A 21,721-nucleotide genomic window follows, 5' to 3' on the forward strand; every position below is an offset into this window, starting at 1 on the left:
TATAAATCATTTTTTCATAAGCGTATTACCTATATTTCCATACTAAAATGATATATCATCATTAAATTTCCATCAAGGGAAAATTTCTTCACTTATTTTGGTCTGGAACCATATAAAATTGATCAAATTGCTTCACGTCCTCTTCTTTTATCCTTCCAGGTTGTTTTTCATCTAACAAACTAGTATGTATCTCCTTAAAAAGATAGAACTAGTTAGAGTTTATTTTCTTTTGACAGAGTCCTTGAAAATACCTGGTGTCTATGAAGTTGTGTTTTACAATGAAACTGAAGACAGTCCAGGCATGATGTTATGGAGATATCCAGAACCTAGAGTGCTCACTCTTGTTCGAATAACCCCTGTTCCTTTCAATACCACAGAGGATCCTGATATTAGTACAGCTGACCTCGGGGATGTTCTGCAAGTAGGTATTGAAAGCTACACAAAATATAAATTTCATGGGTATGTGTTTATGATTTAAGAAAAACTTTAGATCAAATCTATACCTTCAGTCAATATTTTCATTACTGTAATAGATGATTTTTTTAAAGGTTAATAATTCAGGATAATGTTATTTCAAATATATAACATATGATTTTTATTTCAGAGTACTTGGTTTCTTGTTCTGTTTTATCTTAAGGAGGTTGTTTGATTTCTGGCTAGAATGAAATAGTTGTTTAGAGGTGATATTGTTGTATTTTTTTGATTACAAAGCACTTTCCATAAATCATCATCAGACCTAATGTCAGGCCTTTGGAAAAAGTAATACAATTATTGGTCTCACTTAAAGATGAAATTAAGTGCAAATGACTTTATCAGGATCATAGAGCTAATTAATACTGACCCTGGAACTTGGACCTGTATCTTCAGACTGAGTTGAAAATTGTCGACTCTAATTTCTACTCTACCATTTTACCTAGTCTTTCACCCCCTTACTGTAGTCAACCAAAAAACTCTTTTTCTAGAGTAGAAAAATAGATCCATGTCCAGAGTCTGATAAGGAGATAGATCACTAGCTTAGTATTTATCATACACGGTATTTACAAACAAGATATGGGTTATATAATGTATACTAAACTAGTGACTGGACTTATTGAACTTTCTGAGCTCTTTCTGAGCTAGGACAATTATTGTTCAGAAGAAAGTACTTATTACTATTATCATTATTCATTACTATTATCATTATTCCTAATAAAATTCTTTATTTTAAAATAAGTCATATCAATAACATGACAGCTATTGATAATTTTTAATAATATCACAAGAGATAATCCTAAATTCCACCTTCCAAATTATTAGCACTCTGTAGTGAATCATCGAGTTTCTTAAGTTGTGGTAATGAAAATATACAAAATGATCCCAGTGGCTATAAATTTATTAGTCTCTACTTCAGTGCCCTCTAACCCCAAATTTATTTATTTCTCTTCAAATGTCAGATTTATATATCTTTGTGGCTGGTTTTTAAAAATATTTTTATATAATGAGAAAATACAATCATTGATACATTTGTGAATCTATAGCCTTGATGATGTGGCACTTCCTCCCTCAATACAGGTTTCTTTCCCTCCATATTTCTCTATGATTCTTATCTTTATGTTTTTCAATAAATTTTCCATTAAGTATATGCCCTTAAAGGTCTGTCTGCCTCTTCCTGTAATAATATCTAGATACTTCCAGTATAGTATAAGAGCTATCTACATGTTGACTGTTGTTCATGATACATGATTAGCCCACCTCAGTTTCCATTTATATTATTTAGCATTATTGTTATAGATTACATCTTTCTGTTGCTCCTTAACTTACTTATAATTCTTATAAAGCATTAGAGTGCTACTGTTTTATGAGATCTACTTTGAAGGAGAATATTTCAGTTGCCTACTAGAATTTAGTCATCTTACATCCCCATTGTTTTTGAAAAGAGGTTTCAGAGATCATCTCTGGAGCCAAAATGTCAGAGTAGCTAAAGAAATGAAAACAGAACCAGGAGAACAATGTATACAATGATAACAATATGGTAGACAAACAAGAATTAGAAAATCTGATCAGTGCAATGACCAACCATAATTTCAAAAGATTTAATGGTAAAATATGCAACTTACCTCCTTAAGTTAGAGAAAAAAAGTGTGAATGACAAATATATTCCTTTGAATGTAATCAATACAGAAAAATTTTTTTTATTTGATTATACATTTTTGTATGATGGCTTTATTTTTCTCTTACTTTCAACTGGAGTGGTTGGATAGAGGGAGCCCTGGGATGAGAGGTAGAGAAGGCAAATTTTTGCTGATTGAAAAAATGTATATAGCTTAATTTTTAAAAAATAAAATAAAATTAACTAAAGCAAAATGACCTTTTAAGTCCCTTCCAGCACTAGATCAGTGATCTTATGACTTTTTGTGGAGTCATAGATTTGTATATTGCATTCTAAATGACCTGTGAAAAAAAGAGTCCGTGATTCTTTCCAACAATGAAATAATTCAGACCAGTTCCAATAATCTTGTGATGAAGAGAGCCATCTATACCCAGAGAGAGGACTGTGGGGACTAAGTGTGGACCACAACATAGCATTTTCACTCTTTTTCTTATTGCTTGAATTTTATTTTCTTTCTCATTTTTTTTCCTGTTTGATTTGATTTTTCTTGTGCAGAAAGATAACTGTATAAATATGTATACATATAATGGATCTAATATTTTAACATATTGAACATGTATTGGACTACCTGCCATCTAGGGGAGGGGATGAGGGAAGGAGGGGAAAATTTGGAACACAAGGTTTTGCAAGGGTCAATGTTGAAAAATCATCCATGCATATGCTTTGTAAATAAAAATCTTTAATTAAGAAAAAAGAAAAAAGGGTCCTTGACTCTGCTAGAGATACAAAAGGTAAAGAGCATTCTTTCAGTACAATTTACCAAAATAATTAAATGCCTATTATATGCAAGATACTATATTGGGCAGTAGGGATACAAAGTTTATTTACAATACAGACCCTGACTTCATAGAACCCAATATCCTATGAAGGTAAAGATAGGTCCTGTTACAATTAACTATAATACAAAGGAGAGTGAAATAAGTGCCAAGGAGAAGTCCAGTCTAAGGGCTGTGAGACATTTGACGAGGAAGAGAACATTTTCATAGAGGGGAGGTTGACAGGGATTCTTGCAGTCATCCATGTTACTTCCCAGAGGAAAATACTTTCCCTAGCCATCACTCCACATATATAGTTTCCCCTATTAAAATATCAATTCTTTTAGGGTAAGAACTATGTTACTTTTGTATTCATCTCTCTTTCTCTGTCTCTGTCTTTGTATCTCTCTCTCTGTCTCTCTGCCTCTCTCTGTCTCTTTCTCTCTCTCTGTCTCTCTCTCTCTCTCCTTCCTTCCCTCTCCCTCTTTCTCACACACATACTTAGAACTAGCACAGTGCTTAAGGCACATAGTAAAATTCATTAAGTTTTTAAATTTATTCAAGAAGCAGAATAGTTACTATCTAGCAAATTTTTCGTGGCACAGTAAGTCAGATTCCAAGGGTTTAAAGAGTGAATACATGTTGAAAAAGTGAGGGAAGTGAATGTAAGACTTGTAATTTGGCAGTAAAGAGGAGAGGGAAAGAATACTTGGGAAGGTGAGATAAAATCAAAAGGCTTTTTTAAAGGATAGAATAGAAAACATTCAAAGGCTAAGAGTAGGTACCAAAAAAAGATGGAGAGATTGAATTGTCTGGATGGCCCAAACCCAAGGAATAATCATTAATATGTTCATTATCAACTTGGAAGAAGAATTCTACAATAGAATATCCCATAGATATGTTCTAAGCCTTTTATTAATAACCAGTATAAAGGCATAGTTTGTAATGTCCAGACTAGCTTTCTGGAGGATCTCTGGATGGGCCTTGGTCTTTTAGGTAGAGAAGTGATGAAGGCAGGAGGGCCACCACAAGGCTGGTCAAAGATGGAGTCTGGAATCTGGAGTCTGGAGCTGAAGTCTTCCCTGTATCTGTGGCTGAGAGAGGCTTCTTCTGTGTCTGTGACTCCCTTAAATACCTCAATATGATTACATCACTACAGCATACTGAGCATGTGCAACCATTACATGAGTAGGTGTTTAACTATAATCACCCTGCTGTCCTTGATTCAAGGACACCTTTTCAGCGTTCCGGCCCTCTATAATACCTAGCCTGCTTTTCAAATTTGCTAATGACCCAAAACTATGAGGGATAGTTGGATATGATGGATGGTTTATGATGGAGTTAGGATCCAAAAGGACCTTCACAGACTAGAATGTTTGGTTAAATTTAATAAAAATAAAATTCATTAGGGACAGTTATAGTTTTATACATGGATTAAAAAATCAGCTTTGCAAATACAGGTTGAGGGAGCATGGTTTAAAGAGCAGTTGTGAAAAAGATTCGGGGAGTTACATTGACTACAATGCCAATATAACTTGGCAACGTGAAGTGGCACCCAAAATACATACACACACGCACATATATATATATATGTATATATATATAATTTTGATCTGCTCTAAGAGAGGCAGAACTTAAGGTTTTTCTAATGAAGGCCTCATTTCTCAAATGTAAAGAGGACTGAGTCCAATTCATAAAAATAAATAAATAAAGATTAGAGCTATTCTCCAGTTGATAAATGATCAAAAGGTATGAGCTATGCCCAGAGGGCTACAAAATCATGCATATCGTTTGACCTAACAATACCACTACTAGGCATGAATCCCAAAAAGAGATTAAAAGGAAAAGGACCTATATGTACAAAAATATTTATAGGAGCTCTCTTCTCAGGACAAGGAGTTAGAAATTAGGGGATGTCCATCAACTGGGGAATGGCTAAGTAAATTGTGGTATGTGATTGTGATGGAATATTATTTCTATGGGGAAATGATGAGCAGGATGCTCTCCGAAATACCTGAAAAGTTTTCCATGAATGCAAACAAAGTGAAATGTACTGTGTACAAAATAATAATAATGTTGTGGGATGTTCAGCTATGAAAGACTTTGCTATTCTCAGCAATACAATGATTTACAACTACTCTGAAAGACTTATGATAAAAAATGCTGCCCATACCCAGAGAAAGAACTGATTGTGTCTGAATACAGCTTGAAGCATACTTTTTTTTATTATTACTTTTTTTTGAGGATTTTTTTGGGAGGGAAGATCTAGAGTTTTTCCACAACATGACTTTTATGGAAATGTTTTGCATAACTTCACATGTGCCTTCTTAGTGAGAGGGCAGGTGGAGTAGAAAGGAGAGAATCTATAACTGAAAAGTTTGAAAAACAAATGTGAAATGTTTTACGTGTAACTGTGGGGGAATGGGGGATAAAACTATTTTCTAAAAAGAAAAAGAGAGACAGAGCTTCCAGAATCAGGAAGTGCTAATCCTCTATTCTTACCTTAATCAAACTATATCTGGAGTATTTTGTTCAATTCTGGGTTTAAGATTTAAGATTTAAGAAACTTTTGATAAATTGGATGATATCTGAAGAAGTACAATCAGAATGGAGAAAGGCCTCAATTCCATATTACATGAAGATAGACTGAAGGTTAGCCTATGGCAGAGTGAAGCATAAAGCCTATCTTCAAGTATTTGAAGGTCAATGAATCATTGACTAAATTTGTTCTCTTTGATCCCAGGGAACAGAACCTAGCATAATGGATAGAAAGCAGAGGGCTATTTAGGGATGATGTCAGGGAGAAACTTGCTCCCCATTTGGGCTCTCCAGAAGTAAATTGGGCTGTCTGGAGAGTAGTGGATTCTTCCTCATTGAAGGTCTTTAAGCAGAAGCTGGATGGATATATTTATAATAATTTATAATAATAAATTTATATTATAACTTATAATAACAAGTTATTTTATATGGAGATTCCTTTTGCATACTAATTGGACAAGAGAGTTGATGGGGCCCTTCTAGTTTTCAAATTCTATGATTCTGTGCCCCAGTTTCCTCTGTCATTTCATTTTTTGAAAATAATCTTATTCAATTAACAGGAAGAGATTATCCTAATATATTATTTGGATTATTTAATATTTTTCTGACTCTTAATGATTTTTTCATATTTTATTTTATTTATGATACATGTTTTTAAATGCTTTTATTGTACATCTTTCTTCCTTCATATTTTGGTAAGTAAAAAGAGTTTATGGCAGATTTACTGAGTAAAGCCCAAAAATCCCAACTATTTGCTTTCTGTATACTTTAAAGGCCAATCAGCATTACTGAATGATAAGGAACTTGAGTACCATGATCATGTTGTGTAATCTCTTCTCTCCCTTAAATCCAACTTCCCCTAACTCCAGTCTCTACTATTGTCAGCAATATCTTCAATCATCTAGATGCCTAAATTCAAGATTTTGAACTTATCTTTGATTCCTTCTATTTTTTCCCACATAACCATTTGCCATTCTTATTTATTCTTCCTTCATGATGTCTTTCATTTCCATAAAGTGAGGATTTTTCTACCCTCATTTTCTTTGCCACTACCATCACCCTAGGTAATATTAGGCCCTTGTTATCTCACATATAAACTTTTATAATAATCTACTCACTAGTTTCCCCTCTCTAATTTCTCATCTCCATTTATCCATGTTGTAAATGGCTTACAGAGTAATTTTCTTTGAGTACCACCATTTGGATAATGTCATTTCCTTTCAGAACCTTCAATTATTCTCCACTGGCTGTAGAATAAAGTCCAATCTTAATTCCCATTACTGTCCTGTATCACTCTTATGCTTCAGCCAAACTCTGTCACTCCTGATTCCCTAAATTTACTTTCTTTTCTACCTTTGTTTATTCTATTATTTGGAATACTTCTTGTCAAATTTGTACTTTTCATCCTTCAAAGCAATTCTAAGACCCTAATCAAATGCTGTCTTCTTCATTCTTCTCAAATGTCCCATAGTATTCCAGTGCTCTCTCCTCCTCTGAAATCACATAATAGAATCTTTACCCTTTACCTCACTTATGTTTATTTTCTCTTATTTTTCCTTTATTCAAGCAGGGCTGGACCTACAGTCTTGAAGACCTGAGTTCATATCTGGCTTGTAACACTAATGATGTGAACCTGGAGAGGTCATTTCACTTAGATCTCTTTCAGTTTCCTCATTTATAAAATAGGGACAATGCCTGGCACATGGTAGACATTTAATCAAAGCTTGTTTCTTTCCTTCTTTTCTTCAAGGAAAGAGTGTTTGAGGTATAAACCATCTTGTAAAGATTTATAGAGAGAATGAGATAATGGAGAAGTGATCAGATTGTTGTGATTAAAATGACCACAAAAATGAAAAGCGATATATAGTCATAGGATGTAAATCAAATTTATATCATTCTACATTGTATCATAAATGAAATACTTAGGGCACCTCATTATGCCTGTCTTATCTTCCCTATTAGACTTAAGCTCCTTCAAGGCAGAGACCTTGACTCATTTGGGTATTTGCCCAGTGTCCCTCATAGTGGGTACTCCATAAATATTATGTTGAATACATGTAAAAAGTATCACATTCTGATTTTGGCATTAGTAAATGGCATAACACTTGTGCCATTATTCTTATAACTCTGATGAATGTCTTCAGTTATATTTTCTGGGGGGAAGCAACACTTACTGAAATAGTAACTACAAAATATGTGTGTATGTATGTGTAAAATAATACAAGGTAATTTCAAGAGGTAGGATACCTACCTCTTGAGGAATATTAGGGGAATAAGAAAGATGCTTCTTGACTTCTTTAAAGTAAGTGAAGAATTCTCAGAAGCAGCAAGAAATCAGTATTGCATTCTAGACCTGGGGGATCACTTGTACAGAGGCTCAAGTGAAAAAGATTGATTGTCACATATAGGAAATAACAAGCTGCCTGCAACAAATTGTGTGAACAGAGGATGATACAAAATAAAATTAGAAAATTAGGAGAACACCAGACTATAGAGAATTCTATTATTAGTCTAAGAGATGGTAGGGGACCCTTGAATATTTTTGAGTAGGAAAATGAAAATGATCATGTCTGTGCTTGAAAAATATCAAGTCAACACAGCTGTGTAGAAGATGAGCTAGAGATGAACTAGAGACCAACACAATAACTTAAGCAAGTGATGATGAAATTTTGGACTGGAATAAAGATTGTATTAGTGAAGAGATGAGAGACATGTGGAAAATATTGTGGAGGTAAAATTAGGCAACTCACTGGATGGTGAGGTGAGAAAAGAGTCAAAAATGAATCTGACATTATGAACCAATGAGATGAAAAAAAATTGTAGTGTCCTCAACAAAAATCGTAAAATGTAGAGGATAGATAGATTTGGGGAAACATAAAATGAATCTGTTTTGTACTTATTCAATTTGTGTGAAGATTGGGTATACCTGTATACTTTGGAATCAGCCAGAGTTTTTGGACGTGAACAGAGTGGCCATACAAAGTGAGAGCAAAACTCAACAGAATCCGTCCAGGAGTGACTCTGATTTTCTCACTCCACCCACCAAATCCTCCATCCACCAAATCCTCCACCCAAACTCCTATATGACAGATCAAGCCTGCAGCATAGTAGGCAGGGCCATTCTTTCTCCAAGCCTATACTGATAGAGAATTGTCCAATTGATAATTAGCCTTAAGTGCTTGGATCTCACTGCATCTGCTCAGTTTCAGCCCATTACAAATTTGAAATACCAATGGGATATTCAGTGGGTATCCATATTCATAATTGTAGCTGACACTGCAGTATTAGAGTTCACTTCACGAGAGAGATGAATACTGTATGTAGAGATCTAGGATATGGATATACTATGTCTGTGTGGTAGATAATGAGGTCATTAAAGGAGAAGAATTAGATAAAAAAAAAATAAGATGCCTTGGGACTGAGCCTTGTAGGCATATTTATATTTATGGAACAGAAAATTACATGATTTAGCAAAAGAGACTGAGTCAGAGGAGATCCAAGGAGAAAAGTTTCCAGGAGGAGGGAATGCATCAAAGGTTAAGAAGGTAGAAGACTGAAAAAATTTGGCCATTGGACTTAGCAATTAGGACATTATTGAGAATTAAACTAGATTTGAAATGAATTATAGTCAAGTGGAGATATCAAAAGTCTTGCAAAGGATTGAAAGGTGAGTGAGAAATAATGAAATGGTGGCATGGGTCATTTTCTAGGAATTTAGCTACAATAGGGAGAAGAGAAAAAGTACTATAAAGATATGGTAGGTTAAGGGTTGTTTGAGAATGAATGAGATTTGAGAGTTTCAAGGAAGGAGCCAGTCAACAAATCATTTATTAAGCTGCTGTTGTGTGTCAGGAACTTTGGTTAAGTAAAAATTAATGATAAGAGAAAGAGAGCCAGTAATTCCAGCTCCTGGAAGAAACAAATAAAGTAGCAGTGGTGAGGTGAAGTAACAATCACAGTGTACTCCTATTTGCCCCTTCTCATTTCCCAGGTGGGCTCTTTATAAAAAATTCCCCATTCTGAGAATTAGAATAAAAGAATCTTTAATTCTCTTTGCTCTTTGTTGTTTTGGTTTTGTTTTTTTTTTTTTTTTTTTAAATCTGAGCTACCAGTCAGAGATAAAACTTATGACAAAACATATCAAGTGTTAGATTTGTTTGTATTTCTTTGAAAATGTTTCTGCCATGGTTTCTGCCTCCCAATTGTATTTGCTGAAAGTACCCCAGATCAGCAAAGACTTGCAGTTAACACAGCTTATAAAAATGTAAAGCAAATGTCGAAAACAAAATTATAAGTAATAATAACAATAAATTGAAAGATTTCAGGCTTCCATGAAGGAGCCCAAGAAGAGAAAATACAAAATTAAAACTACATTGTCTAGAACCTGAAGGAGTTTAACAACATAGCATCTCTTTAGATGCTCCTTGTACCTACTTTGCCCATATAGCTTTGATCCCATACTCTCAGCCTCATTGTTTATGGCAGTTGTCTCTACCCACACTTCTGCTTTCCCATATCAATTTGGTTTCTTATAGTTTCCCCTTACTCAATTCCATAAAGGTCACTGAAAAGCATAGCCTGTCATTCCTCATTCTATGGTGTTGCTTCCTTTTTGAGTAACTCAAGGGACTCGTTTTCACTTCATAAAGGGGTCACCTGGCATGACCACATTTTTACAGTTAGTTTAACACCTCATTATCTGGCTCTTTTTCTGTGATTAGATCAACTTCCTTACAGCACCAGTGAACAAAAATTTATCTGCATAAATTACTGTCAATATCATAATTTATTAATAGAATTTGTGGGAGAAATTCTACCTTATTTTAAAAATTGAAATTAATAGGGAGATTTTTTAAAAATATGGCTTTAACACAGTATTAAATATATTTGTCCACAAAAAAGGGGGGAAAGCTTGTGTTGGGCATTCTGTAATTTTCCTTATGTTTTAATTTTTTCAAATTAAATATGCTTTATTTAGCTATAGTCAACAAAATGGGAAATTCTTTGAAGCACAGTTAAGAGCATCATTTAAAAAGCATAAGATAAATCATTTTGAACTTGACTGAACTAGGATAAAACTTAAAATTTGTAAAGAAATATACTTTTCATACTAAAGAAATTCAGATACTGAATTTTATCATGTTGCAAAGTCATAGAATTTTAAAGCTGAAAAAGATCTTAAAATAATCCAAAAATTTTTCAGGTTAACTGTATGGCTGATAGTTTTTTTGATTCCTTCATTTCACTTCATTGCAATATATAAAAACAAGGTATTTACATTTATTGTATAATATGAATGAAAATAAGTGAGGAGACAGGATTCTGCTGGTAATATAAGAAGAAGTCCTATGAGTATATCATATTTTTATTTAAAATCATAAACATATTCTGGTTGGTGTGAGGTAAAGCTATTCATTTATACAGGTTCATCTATGGATTAAATCATTTATACATGGTTTTGTTCAACAACTTTTTTTGCGTTCCCACTATGTAAAAGTTACTGTGCTAGATCTAAAGAATAGAATATGATCCCTATATTCTAGGAACATATAATCTAATTGGAGAGACAAGGTAGATATAGATATAGATAGATATAATTTATATATCATATAATTTATTATTATAATAGCTAATATTTGTAAATGACTGGAAAGTAATAAAGGAGCAAATTGCATGGTAGTTCAGTGGATGGAGAGGTTACTTCTGGTGTGATCAGGGAAAACTTCATCAAGGATTTGAAGGATGTGTAGAATCTTGATAGGTTCAGATGGAAAGAAAAAAGGCTTCAACCTGAAGGAAATGTCATGAGAACAAAATACATAGGTTATGTCATATGACTAACATATTATATCAGTAATTCACCCTTCATAATCATGTTTTGAAATTATTTATCTCCTATTTAACTAAATTTTGTATATTATTATGTTCAAAATGTGTCTAACAGTGAGCCATGTTACCATGAAGTTCTACTATATTCTTTTCTCTCTTATTAAAGAAATTAAGACACAGCTAAATTATTTAAATGTCTAAGATCATATTTCTTTTCAATGACAATATTGACATTAACACAAAGGTGGCCTCATACTCATTACTTTGTTTTATTCATTACTTTGGTTTTTTTTTTCATTAAACCACTTTGCCTTCTATCTGTAATTGCTGATTTCTGAAACTAAGAACTTATCTTCCTTTATTCTTGATTGCTTATTGAATATTACTGTATCATGGTATGCTATATGAACCAGGTTCATGTGCTCCTCCTGTTAAACATATCTTTATAAAATATTCACTTTGTGCAAAATTTCCTTTTCCTAATCCGTCATTTGCAGTTAAATGACTTATAAATATTTTAATTGATCACCAAGGTCAAAGCAGTGCTCTCCTTAATTCAACATGTAAAAAATAGTTTTTTACATAGGTTAAAGTTTTGCTTTCCCTTTCTCACTAGTATATTGCTTATTAGCAGATCCTACTAGATTGAATAGATTTTGAATACAGATCCAGGGGTAGATTGCCTGTTATCTAAGGACCAGTTTAGAGAGTCTTATCACCAGTGTAGTCAAAGGGTAATGGGTTGTTTGTTTGATTGGGTTTTTTTTTTTTTCCCTCTAATCATAGCATAATGGATAGAGTGCTAGATCCAAAATGGAGTACATATTCCATTTCTGAAATTTCCTAGCTTTGTGAATCACTTAAGCTTCTTTACACCTCAGGTTCTTCATCTGTAAAAATTGGATTAATATCTTACAGGGTTTGAATGAGAATTAAATGAGATAATGTATACAAAGCATCTTTCAAATTTTAAACTGCTATATAAATATCAGTTATTATTATTATCTCTACTAAGACATAGAAAAGATTGAGAGATCTTTTTTGATAGAGGGTACACCTATATCTATTAAATTACAGGTTCTTTTTGTTTTGAAGTATTATTATGATTGCTATCACATATTAGATATTACAAGTAAATATTTCCTTGTGGTTGTATTTGGGTACAAAGAGGCAGAAGCTGTATCCTGACCCCCAAGAGGCTTGTCATCTAGCAGGAAAGAAAAGGAAAAAAATATATATATATATATTATATATACACACACAAAGATAAATAATGTCATAAGGCAGCATATGCAGCTATATTTCCACTTAAAATCTATACATATATCTACAGAGGTTCATATAGATGTTTAAAAGTTAAGGATTCTAAGAGGAAAAGTGGACTTGATGGGAAAAAGAGGAAGATTTATTTTGGTGGTGCATGATTTCATAGACTTTCTTTATTGAAAAGGCAGTTTCTTGGCTTCAGAATTTAGTACAGAATTTCAAAATGGGAAAAATAAGAACTGGAATCCTTAAAAGAAGTGTTCACAAGGGTAACAGGAAGAGAGGATACAAAAGCAAGCTGTGTAATTTGTTTATTTCTAGTAGAAAGAGGCAGTTCTGTAAGCCAAAAAAATCAATGCATTTGTGCACAATTCACTTTTGTTTATCAAATTTAAAAGTCAGGGAAATGACTTTTTAAAGTAATAGTAGTATAATTATAAAAGCACCACAAAATTAAGTTGGAAAAACAAAGAACAAAAAAAGGCTTTGCATACTTGTAAGCCCAGGGGAGACCACATGCTAGAGTCTATGCAATCTTTGTTCCAAGGTGCATTCATAACGTTCTTTGTATTTAATAGACTGAGACCTTAGATTAAATTATTATGTTTCTTCAGCTATTGTTTTTGTCCTTCATTTCGATTCATCTTCTCCATTCATTCATCACAGTCAATAATTTTATAATTTTATATTTTTCTTTTTCTTTTAGAGCTATATATCCTTTTAAGTGATGTGACTACATATTAGAAATTTCTTTGTTTCCATAACTATCATCCCATTTCTTAGACTTTAAAAGATGTTTACATATTATGAAATTTTCCACAATTGGTGTTGAATTTACATTATGATAATTGTATATCAGTAATAGTTCTAGCATGTTTACTTCCCAGGATAAATTAATCTTCCACTTTATCAATAAACCTTTTAAATTGACAAGACTTTTTTTCTTACTGTCCTAATTATGAATCAGCTTCAAAAGTTTCACATAATCTAAGAAATTTAGGACTATATATATCACTATGTTAACACTATTATAAGCCTCCAATATTCTATCATTATATCAGCATTTTAAGAATCTTCAACTTAATTGCTATAGGTATAGTCTCTGTTAGTGCATATATATTATATTCATTAATTGTCCCCTAAATCCATTAGTGGTCAGTTTTCTAGGAATTAGACAAATATTCCAGATTTCCAAAAAGTAAAAATAGTCTGTGAGTTCTGATTTTTTTAACTTGATTTCCATTCCTGAAAAAACAACAACAATGTATAGGTGAGTTAATGTTTGACTAACAACTCACCCCAGCCATATCCAACCCCTATCTTTGGAAGGCTGAAATACAATCTCAAAAAATAAAGGACAGATAACAAAGTATTAATTATCTCTTATTTATCCTGTATATATTTGTTTACATATCTTTTTCCCCATTAGATTGTAAACTTCTTAAGGGAGGAGATTGCCTTTTGCTCCCCAGCTCTTAACATTGTGCCTGCCATGTAGTAAGCATTTTGTAAATGTTTATTGATTGATTGTTTAACAAACTAACCATTAAAAAAAAAAAAAGTGATCACTTAGGAAGTATGAACAAAGTTCTTTGATTGAAGTAAAAGGAAATTTTGGTCATTAGTTGGAAAAACAATTGGCTACTCCCCTGAGTGGCCCTTAAAAGATAGACAGTTCAAGAATGAGTCATTTCAGGTGAGCCCAAGCCAAGATCAACTTTGTGAAATGTTTCTTGTGTGAGAATCAGTTAGTATACCAAAGTCAGGAATTACTTTAGAAAGGAATACGGTGCAAGCATACTGAAAAGGTAAAAAAAAGGAAGGTTCTGAACATCTTAAAAAGTCAAAGAGGATTTTATATTTGACCTTGGAGATAACAGAGAGCCACTGGAGTTTATTGGGGAAGGGAAATCATGTTTCTGTCATCAGTCTAACCATCTCATTAGCTCCTCTCTCCACGTAACTATCCCTAATCTGTCTCCTGAGCTCCAGTCTCACATCACAATTTGACACTGAACAACTTAAACTGGTTCTCCCAAAAGCTTCTCAAATTCAACTCATATAAAACAGAAGGTATAATGTTTTCCCAAAATATTTTCCCCTATTCTAAATTTCCTAATAGTTGTCTAGGACATCACAAATCTTTCTATTTATCCAAGTTCACAATCTTGCATTCATCCTACATATCCAATTCATAGCCAAAACTTATTTTTTCCACCTCCAAAGCCTCCTTCACATATGGCTCCTTTTCTCCACTCACATAGCCCAAAGTCTAGTTCAGGTCCTCATCATCTCTCTGCTGGACTGCTATAGTTGCATGCTAACTTCCTTCCAGCCTGATCTTCCAGCCTGAAGTCTCTCCCCATTTCTATCCATTCTCTGCTCAACTGCCAAAGTGATTTTTCTCATAGCAGAGGTCTGACCATGTTACTCCTCCTCGGCTTAATAAGTTCCAATAGCTCCCTATTATCTCTCAGCTCAAAAATAAATTCCTCTGTTTAGTATTTAAAGCTTTTCTTAATCTTCCCCCTTCTATGTTTTCCCTCTCGTACTTTACTCACCTCTTTTCATTCTGTGTTCCAACTACACTGCCTATTAGCAGTTCTTCAAATACAACAGTCAGCTCTCACTACTATGTCTTCGTACTAGATGTTTATCACACCCAGAATGTTTTTTCTATCTCACTTCAAGTTCTGCCTTCTTCAAGAGGCTTTCCCATTCCACCCAGCTATTAGTGCCTTCTCCTTATCTATTCTGAATTTATCTTTGCAGACCCTTAGTTGTTCTCCCTTCCATTAGATCATAAGAGTAAGGACTGACTGGTTTTGCCTTTCTTTGTATCTCCAGTACTTATCCCATGCTTAGCACATAATAAGTTCATGGTAAGGCACTAAAAACTTATATGTTTGAGAGAGAAGGTTTATATTTCATTAGGCAGATGCTATAGAGACAAAAGGAGAATCTTTCAAAGAACTGCTCAGAGTTCTAAAATGACTGAATTGTGTAGAGATTAAAAAAGAGTAAGAGGAAGCATTTTGGGGTGCTTCTTTTCAGCTGGGTTAGGCTGTTTACTTATAGCTCTACATATGTTCCCAGAATTACCAAGTCTATTTATTTTATGTGCACCTCCTGCCCACTGGCAGTTGCACTAATGTGTCTCAGAGGACTTTGCTCCTATCCATCATATTTAAGAGTAGTACTTAAAGCCAGATATGAAATCCATTGTTGTTGAAAAGCAAAAAAAAGAAAGAAAGAAAAAGGAAATAGTCCTGGGGGCCTTAGGGAAGCAAGCAGTAGATACAGACTCTTAGGAACTGAAATGGGAATAGGGACTAGTAAAACCTCTACAATGCTTTATAAAGTACTTCTAACCAAGACACACTATAAAAAAATCTTTTGGTGTTGGGGAATAGAACTAGATCCTCTTCTAAGTCTTCTCAACTGGACATTTAAGAAAAATTCTTTAGATAATTCATAGAAAACATAAGAAAATCTGAAAATGTGCAGTGAGAATCTTTCCCAATAGTGTTTGCATAGGGTAATAGGAAAAGTTCTGAACTATAAGATGGGAAATTTGGCTTTTGATCCACCAAGTGTTTTCTCATCTTAAAATGAAAGTACAGGTCTAAGTGACTCCTGAGGTCCTTCCAGCCCTAAGTACATTTTTCTATTATTATACATTTTTAAGAACATTAAATTATGTGTAGAAATAACTGAAAATAGACAACCACACACTTTGTATTTTAGTAGAGAGAACAAGGTACAAGTAACTTGTTTGAGGTAATGAGAGTAACAGATTTTTCCACATTTGAGATTTAGGTACTTGTGGCATGTGGTCACTAGAGACTACTACCCTGCCTCTTTCACAATACTTGTGTTTGTAACTTCTTACCAATCATTGTCTGAACTCTTTATATACAAATCCTTGTCTCGGCAATCTGCTCCCCACATCAGTCAATCAGCAATTGCTCTGGACTAGGCACCATGATAGGTATGGGGATACACTGGCTTCTGTCTAAAGTTATCCAGGTGATCCTTCATTGCTAAAGCCAGGGCCTTTTTTTTCCAGTCATCCTTCTTGACCTCTCAGGAATGGGACTTTGTTAATCACTTCTTCTTTGGATTTTTTTTTGGCTTCTACAATGCAACTCTTTCCTGTTTCTTCTACTTTCCAGACTCTGACTCCAGTCTTGTCTGCTGGATGAACATTCTTCTCCTCCTAACCATGTAGGAACTACAAGGCTCTGGCCAAAACACTATTCTCTTTATCCTCTACACCCTCCTCCAGTGATTTCTTCAGGTCTCATGGGTTTCCAGCCTCCTTAAACAGAGGCCACACACACACACACACACACACGCACACACACACACAGAGTCCTACTTACTCCATCAAGTTCTAGTCCCATTTTAGCCATTCCTCATTGCATATCTCTACCTGGTTATCCCACCAGTATCTCAAACTAAACTCTAACTAAAATCAATCTTTCCCCATAAACCCACCTTTTTCTCATAAAGGACTGTCATCCTTAAATGTCATCCTTATCTTGTGTTCACCTTTGATTCATTTCACTTTCCCCACTCCCCTACCTAATTCAGTTACCAAGTTTTGTCATTTTTAACTCCATATCTCTTAGAACTAATCCTTTCTATCTATTTATAAACTTGTCACACTGGTTCTGACCTTCATCTCTTCTCACCTAGATTGTTGGCACATCCTCCCTATTGGCTTCCTTGCTCCTGGTTTTTTCCAGTTTATTATCCACATGTCTGCAAAAGGAGACTTCCTAAAGAATAGGTTAATACCCTGCTCAAGAAGCTTTACTGATTCCCTTTTGCCTCTAGGATAAAATACCGGCTCCCCAATTTTATAATATGACACTAGCTTATTTTTTTTTAAGACTTGTTTCCCTTCATACAGTATATTCCAGTTAAATTGACCTCTTCCCCTTCCAATTAAATTGATCCAATCTCTCTTCCTTGAGTTCATTATTCTATATTTTGCCTCCATGATTTTGCACTTTGTCCTGCATGCACAAAATGCCGTCACTCCTTGGCTTCATTTCTTAGGATTTTAAATCTTTCTTAAAACTCAGTTTATGTCCCAGTTCCTACAAGAAGTTTTTCCTGATTATTAATTGTGCTCTCCTTCAAATAATCTTGTGTTACTTATCTGTTCATATGGCTGGTCCTCTGCTGAATTTGTAAGATCCTTACTGAGACTGTTGGAGCTGGAGAGGGTTATCTTTGAATTCATAACTCTTTGAACATCCTCAGCAAACATATATTAAGCACTTTCAGGGTTCCAGATACTGCTAAATGCTGGAGATACAAACAGGAAAATGAAGTCCCTGTCCTACAGGAAAATGAAGTCCCTGTCCTGCAGGAAGACAATAAATAGCAAGAAGCTGAAGAGGAAGAGAGGGTGACCAAAGGGTACACAGTTTGAGGAGAGGGGGACAAGACATTCATGGAAAAAAAATCAGACAGAGCTGCTGATAGTAATTAGGAAAATGGAAGATAAAGAAGTGTTTATTAAATTGAATTGTTAGGCTGTGCTGCTATCACTTATACTCATTAGAAGATTCTTCCTGGAACCTATATTTTCAGAAAAGATCTAGAATAGCCATTCTTCATGCTCCAAATTTAGCCACCATACACATCTCCCACCTTCTTGTGCTTCTCTTTTTTATGTTGTCTTTCTCCTCTGGAATGTAAGCTCCTTGAGAGCTACTGCCTTTCTTTTTGTTTATATTTACCTTCTCAGAGCTCAGAATAAGCATATTCTGAGCACTTAATATATGGTTGCTTATTTGTCTTAACTTGACTAACTTCTGCCATTACCTTAGATGAAAATGGGAAGCTCTCAGAAGTTTAGACCAGGGCCTGTCAGAAGTAAGGAGATGGATCCTTTCAGTTCCTCAGTCTCAAGGAGCATCGTGGGTGTTCAGTGTCAGAATTAGATTCTACAGACCTAGGTCCAATAGCTAGCACTTTGGTAACCTCACCCTGCTTCTTTTCTACCTTTTTGACTCATATTTTCTGACAGTTTAGTCTGTCATAGGTGAAGAAAAGTTTGGCTTCCTGCATGGGAAATATATTGATGTGTGTAGTTGAGAGTGAGGGGTGGGTGTTCTTGTTGTGTTGAGTTTTTTTCTTTTTTTTTTTTTAGAAAGCTTAGATAGCAAATGAGATTTTTTTCAAATCAAAAGCCAATAAATAGTTTGAAATGCTAGCATTCCTTGCCTTTCAAAAAAAGGAGGAGGTGGGGAAGGAATCTGTCAATAAGATGTGCTTTTAAAATAAATGAAAAACATTTGCAAACTGAAAGAATCCTGAAGTCATTTTTATCCTGTGGCTTTATTTGGTGGTAGATATTTTATTAGCTTATTTCTGTTTTCCTACTAAATACTCTTACAAAAATATCCATTTCATCTTTGCACAGTGTTTGACTTAAGGAGGCTAAAGATTACGTTAGTATTTGTTGGTCAGCGAGGAAATATTTTTTAAAGGGGTTCATAAGTAGGAACTGATTAATTTTTCTATTTTCCTGAGTAGAACTGTTTCTTTTGTGGAATTACCTCAAAGAACTGCCTCACAGAAACATTAGCCGAGTCTTATAAAATGAAAAAGAAAGAACATAATATTATAGAAGAAAGAAGCCATACTTCCAGCCGCCCTTCTCCAGACTTAAAAAACTTTTCTGTAGCTCCACCTCTTTTCTTTCTTTGTATTCTGAGAAGTAGCATTAGATCCCTTCTTGCCAGAGTTAATCCCATTCTGTCTATGCCCTTGTGATTAACCCATGAATCATCCTCATCTACACCTCCTGGCTTCCTTCAACTTCCAACTAAAATCTCACCTTCTACAGGAAATTTTTCCATCCCTCTTAATTCTACTGTCTTCCCATTGACCCATAACTAACACCCTATACTACGATAAGGTCAAAATGGATTTATGATTTAGACTTAAAGAGTGATACTATAAGCAAATTAGAACAAAGGATAGTCTACCTCTCAGATCTCTGGAGAAAGAAGGAATTTGTGGCCAAAGAAGAACTAGAGTACATTAATGAATGCAAAATGGATAATTTTGATTTTATTAAGTTAAAAAAAATTTTGTACAAACAAAACCAATGCAGATAAGATTAGAAGGGAATTAATAAACTGGGGGAAAATGTTTACATCCAAAGGTTCTGATAAAGGCCTCATTTTAAAAATACATAGACAATTGATTCAAATTTATAAGAATTCAGACCATTCTCTGATATCGAATGAAAGGTTATGAACAGTTTTAGGTAAAAAAAATTAAAACTATTTGTAGTCATGAAAAAATGCTCTGAATCATATTGATTGGAAAAATGCAAAGTAAGACAACTCTAAGGGACTACTACAAACTTCTCAGATTGACTAAGATGACAGAAAAAGATAATGACAAATGTTGGAGGGAATGTGGGAAAAATGGGACACTAATACATTGTTGGTGGAGTTTTGAACTGATCCAACCATTCTGGAGAGCATACTATAATCAAAGGGCTATTAAACTTTTCATACCCTTTCATCCAGCAGTGTTACTACTGGGTTGATATCCCAAAGAGATACTAAAGAAGGGAAAGGGACCTGTATGTGCAAAAATGATTGTGACAGCCCTGTTTGTAGTGGCAAGAAAATGGAAACTGAGTGGGTGCCCATCAGTTGGAGAATGGTTGGGTAAATTGTGGTATATGAATGTTATGGAATATTATTGTTCTGTAAGAAACAACCAGCAGGATGATTTTAGAAAGACCTGGAGTGATTTACATGCACTGATGCTAAGTGAAGTAAGTAGAGCTAGGAAAACAGCAACAACAGGATTATGGGATGATGAATTCTGATGAATGTGACTCTTTTCAACAATGAAATGATTCAGGGCTGTTCCAATAGATGTGTGGATTAAGAGAATCATCTGCAACCAGAGAGAGAGAGAGAGTAATGTGGAATTGAGTGTGGATCACAACATAGTATTTTCACTTTTTTTTATTGTTGTTTACCTGCTTTTTGTTTTCTTTCTTATTTTTTTTCCTTTTTGCTGTGATTTTTCTTGTGCAACATGATAAATATGGAAATATGTATAGAAAAATTATACATATTTAACATATTGGATTACTTGCCATCTAGGGGAGAAGATGGGGAAGAAGGAAAGGAAAAAAATTTTGAACACAAAGTTTTGCAAAGATGAATATTGAAAATTATCTATGCATACGTTTTGAAAATAAAAAGCTTTAATCAAAAAAAAATTCTACTGCCTTCCCCTTATCATTTCCTTTTTTATCCTATATATAATTTATTTGCATATATCTATGTAGAGGGCAGAACTTTGGAGAAGTATACTTGAAACAAGGTGTTAACTCAGTGGAATTGATGAGAGATAATGGTCCTCTAGCTCACATATATACTTAGTACTTAGCATGGTGATATAATGATTCTCTAAGTTCACACATACTCAGTATGCTGTAATGATGTAATTACAATAAGATATATAAGGGCCAACAAGGACTGAAGAGAGACATTCTATCTTTGACCTTCTTCGTGGTGGCTCTCCTGCCTCCTGCATTAAGATCAGCCTGGCAGAGGAGCCTGGGTCAGACTATGACAGACACAGATTATAAAGGGGACAACAAAGACTTTGGACTTTATTCCTGACTATTCTTGTGGTGATTATTCTGTTGAGACCAAAGCTGGTCCCAAGGCCTTCCAGAAAGCTAGTCCGGACATTACATATCTGTGTGATTTTTTTCCCCCTAATTTGTGAGTTCCTCAAGAATCAGAATTTTTTTTTCTTTATATCCCCAATACTTAGCACAGTGTCTGACACATAATAGGTGCCTATTGACTGATTTTTTTCCGACTAGATCATTCTCTTCTGTCCATAAGTATTCTCAGATCTCCCCTGGCCATTTAAAAAAAAAAAAAAAAAAAAAGAGGTTTATGGCCTAACTTTCCCTTAAAGGTATTAACCCATTATCCTCTTCTCTTCACTACTAAACTTTTAGGAAGAATAATTCACAGCAACTTACTTCTCCTTTGTCCTTTACACATGCTTCTCAGCTCCTTGCAGTGTGGTTTCTAATCCCATAACTCCATTGAAATTGTTCTCTCAAAGGTCACTATTGATTTACCTAGCCAGCAAGTCTAGTGGTTCTGCTGTT

At 34.3% G+C, this 21,721-nt stretch overlaps 1 protein-coding gene across 7 annotated transcripts in view; it reads left to right on the forward strand.

The window, feature by feature from the left end:
* VPS13B (vacuolar protein sorting 13 homolog B) overlaps nucleotides 1-21,721 on the forward strand; it is a 950,112-nt gene that overhangs the window by 766,754 nt on the left and 161,637 nt on the right. For all 7 annotated transcript variants that reach the window (XM_031954131.1, XM_031954187.1, XM_031954247.1 and 4 more), the window contains one exon: nucleotides 237-421. In XM_031954131.1, the coding sequence (XP_031809991.1) occupies nucleotides 237-421 (185 nt within the window). The remainder of the gene's footprint in view (nucleotides 1-236; nucleotides 422-21,721) is intronic.

The sequence above is a fragment of the Sarcophilus harrisii genome, chromosome 1 (genome assembly GCF_902635505.1).
Source record: "Sarcophilus harrisii chromosome 1, mSarHar1.11, whole genome shotgun sequence".
Classification (NCBI taxonomy): domain Eukaryota; kingdom Metazoa; phylum Chordata; class Mammalia; order Dasyuromorphia; family Dasyuridae; genus Sarcophilus; species Sarcophilus harrisii.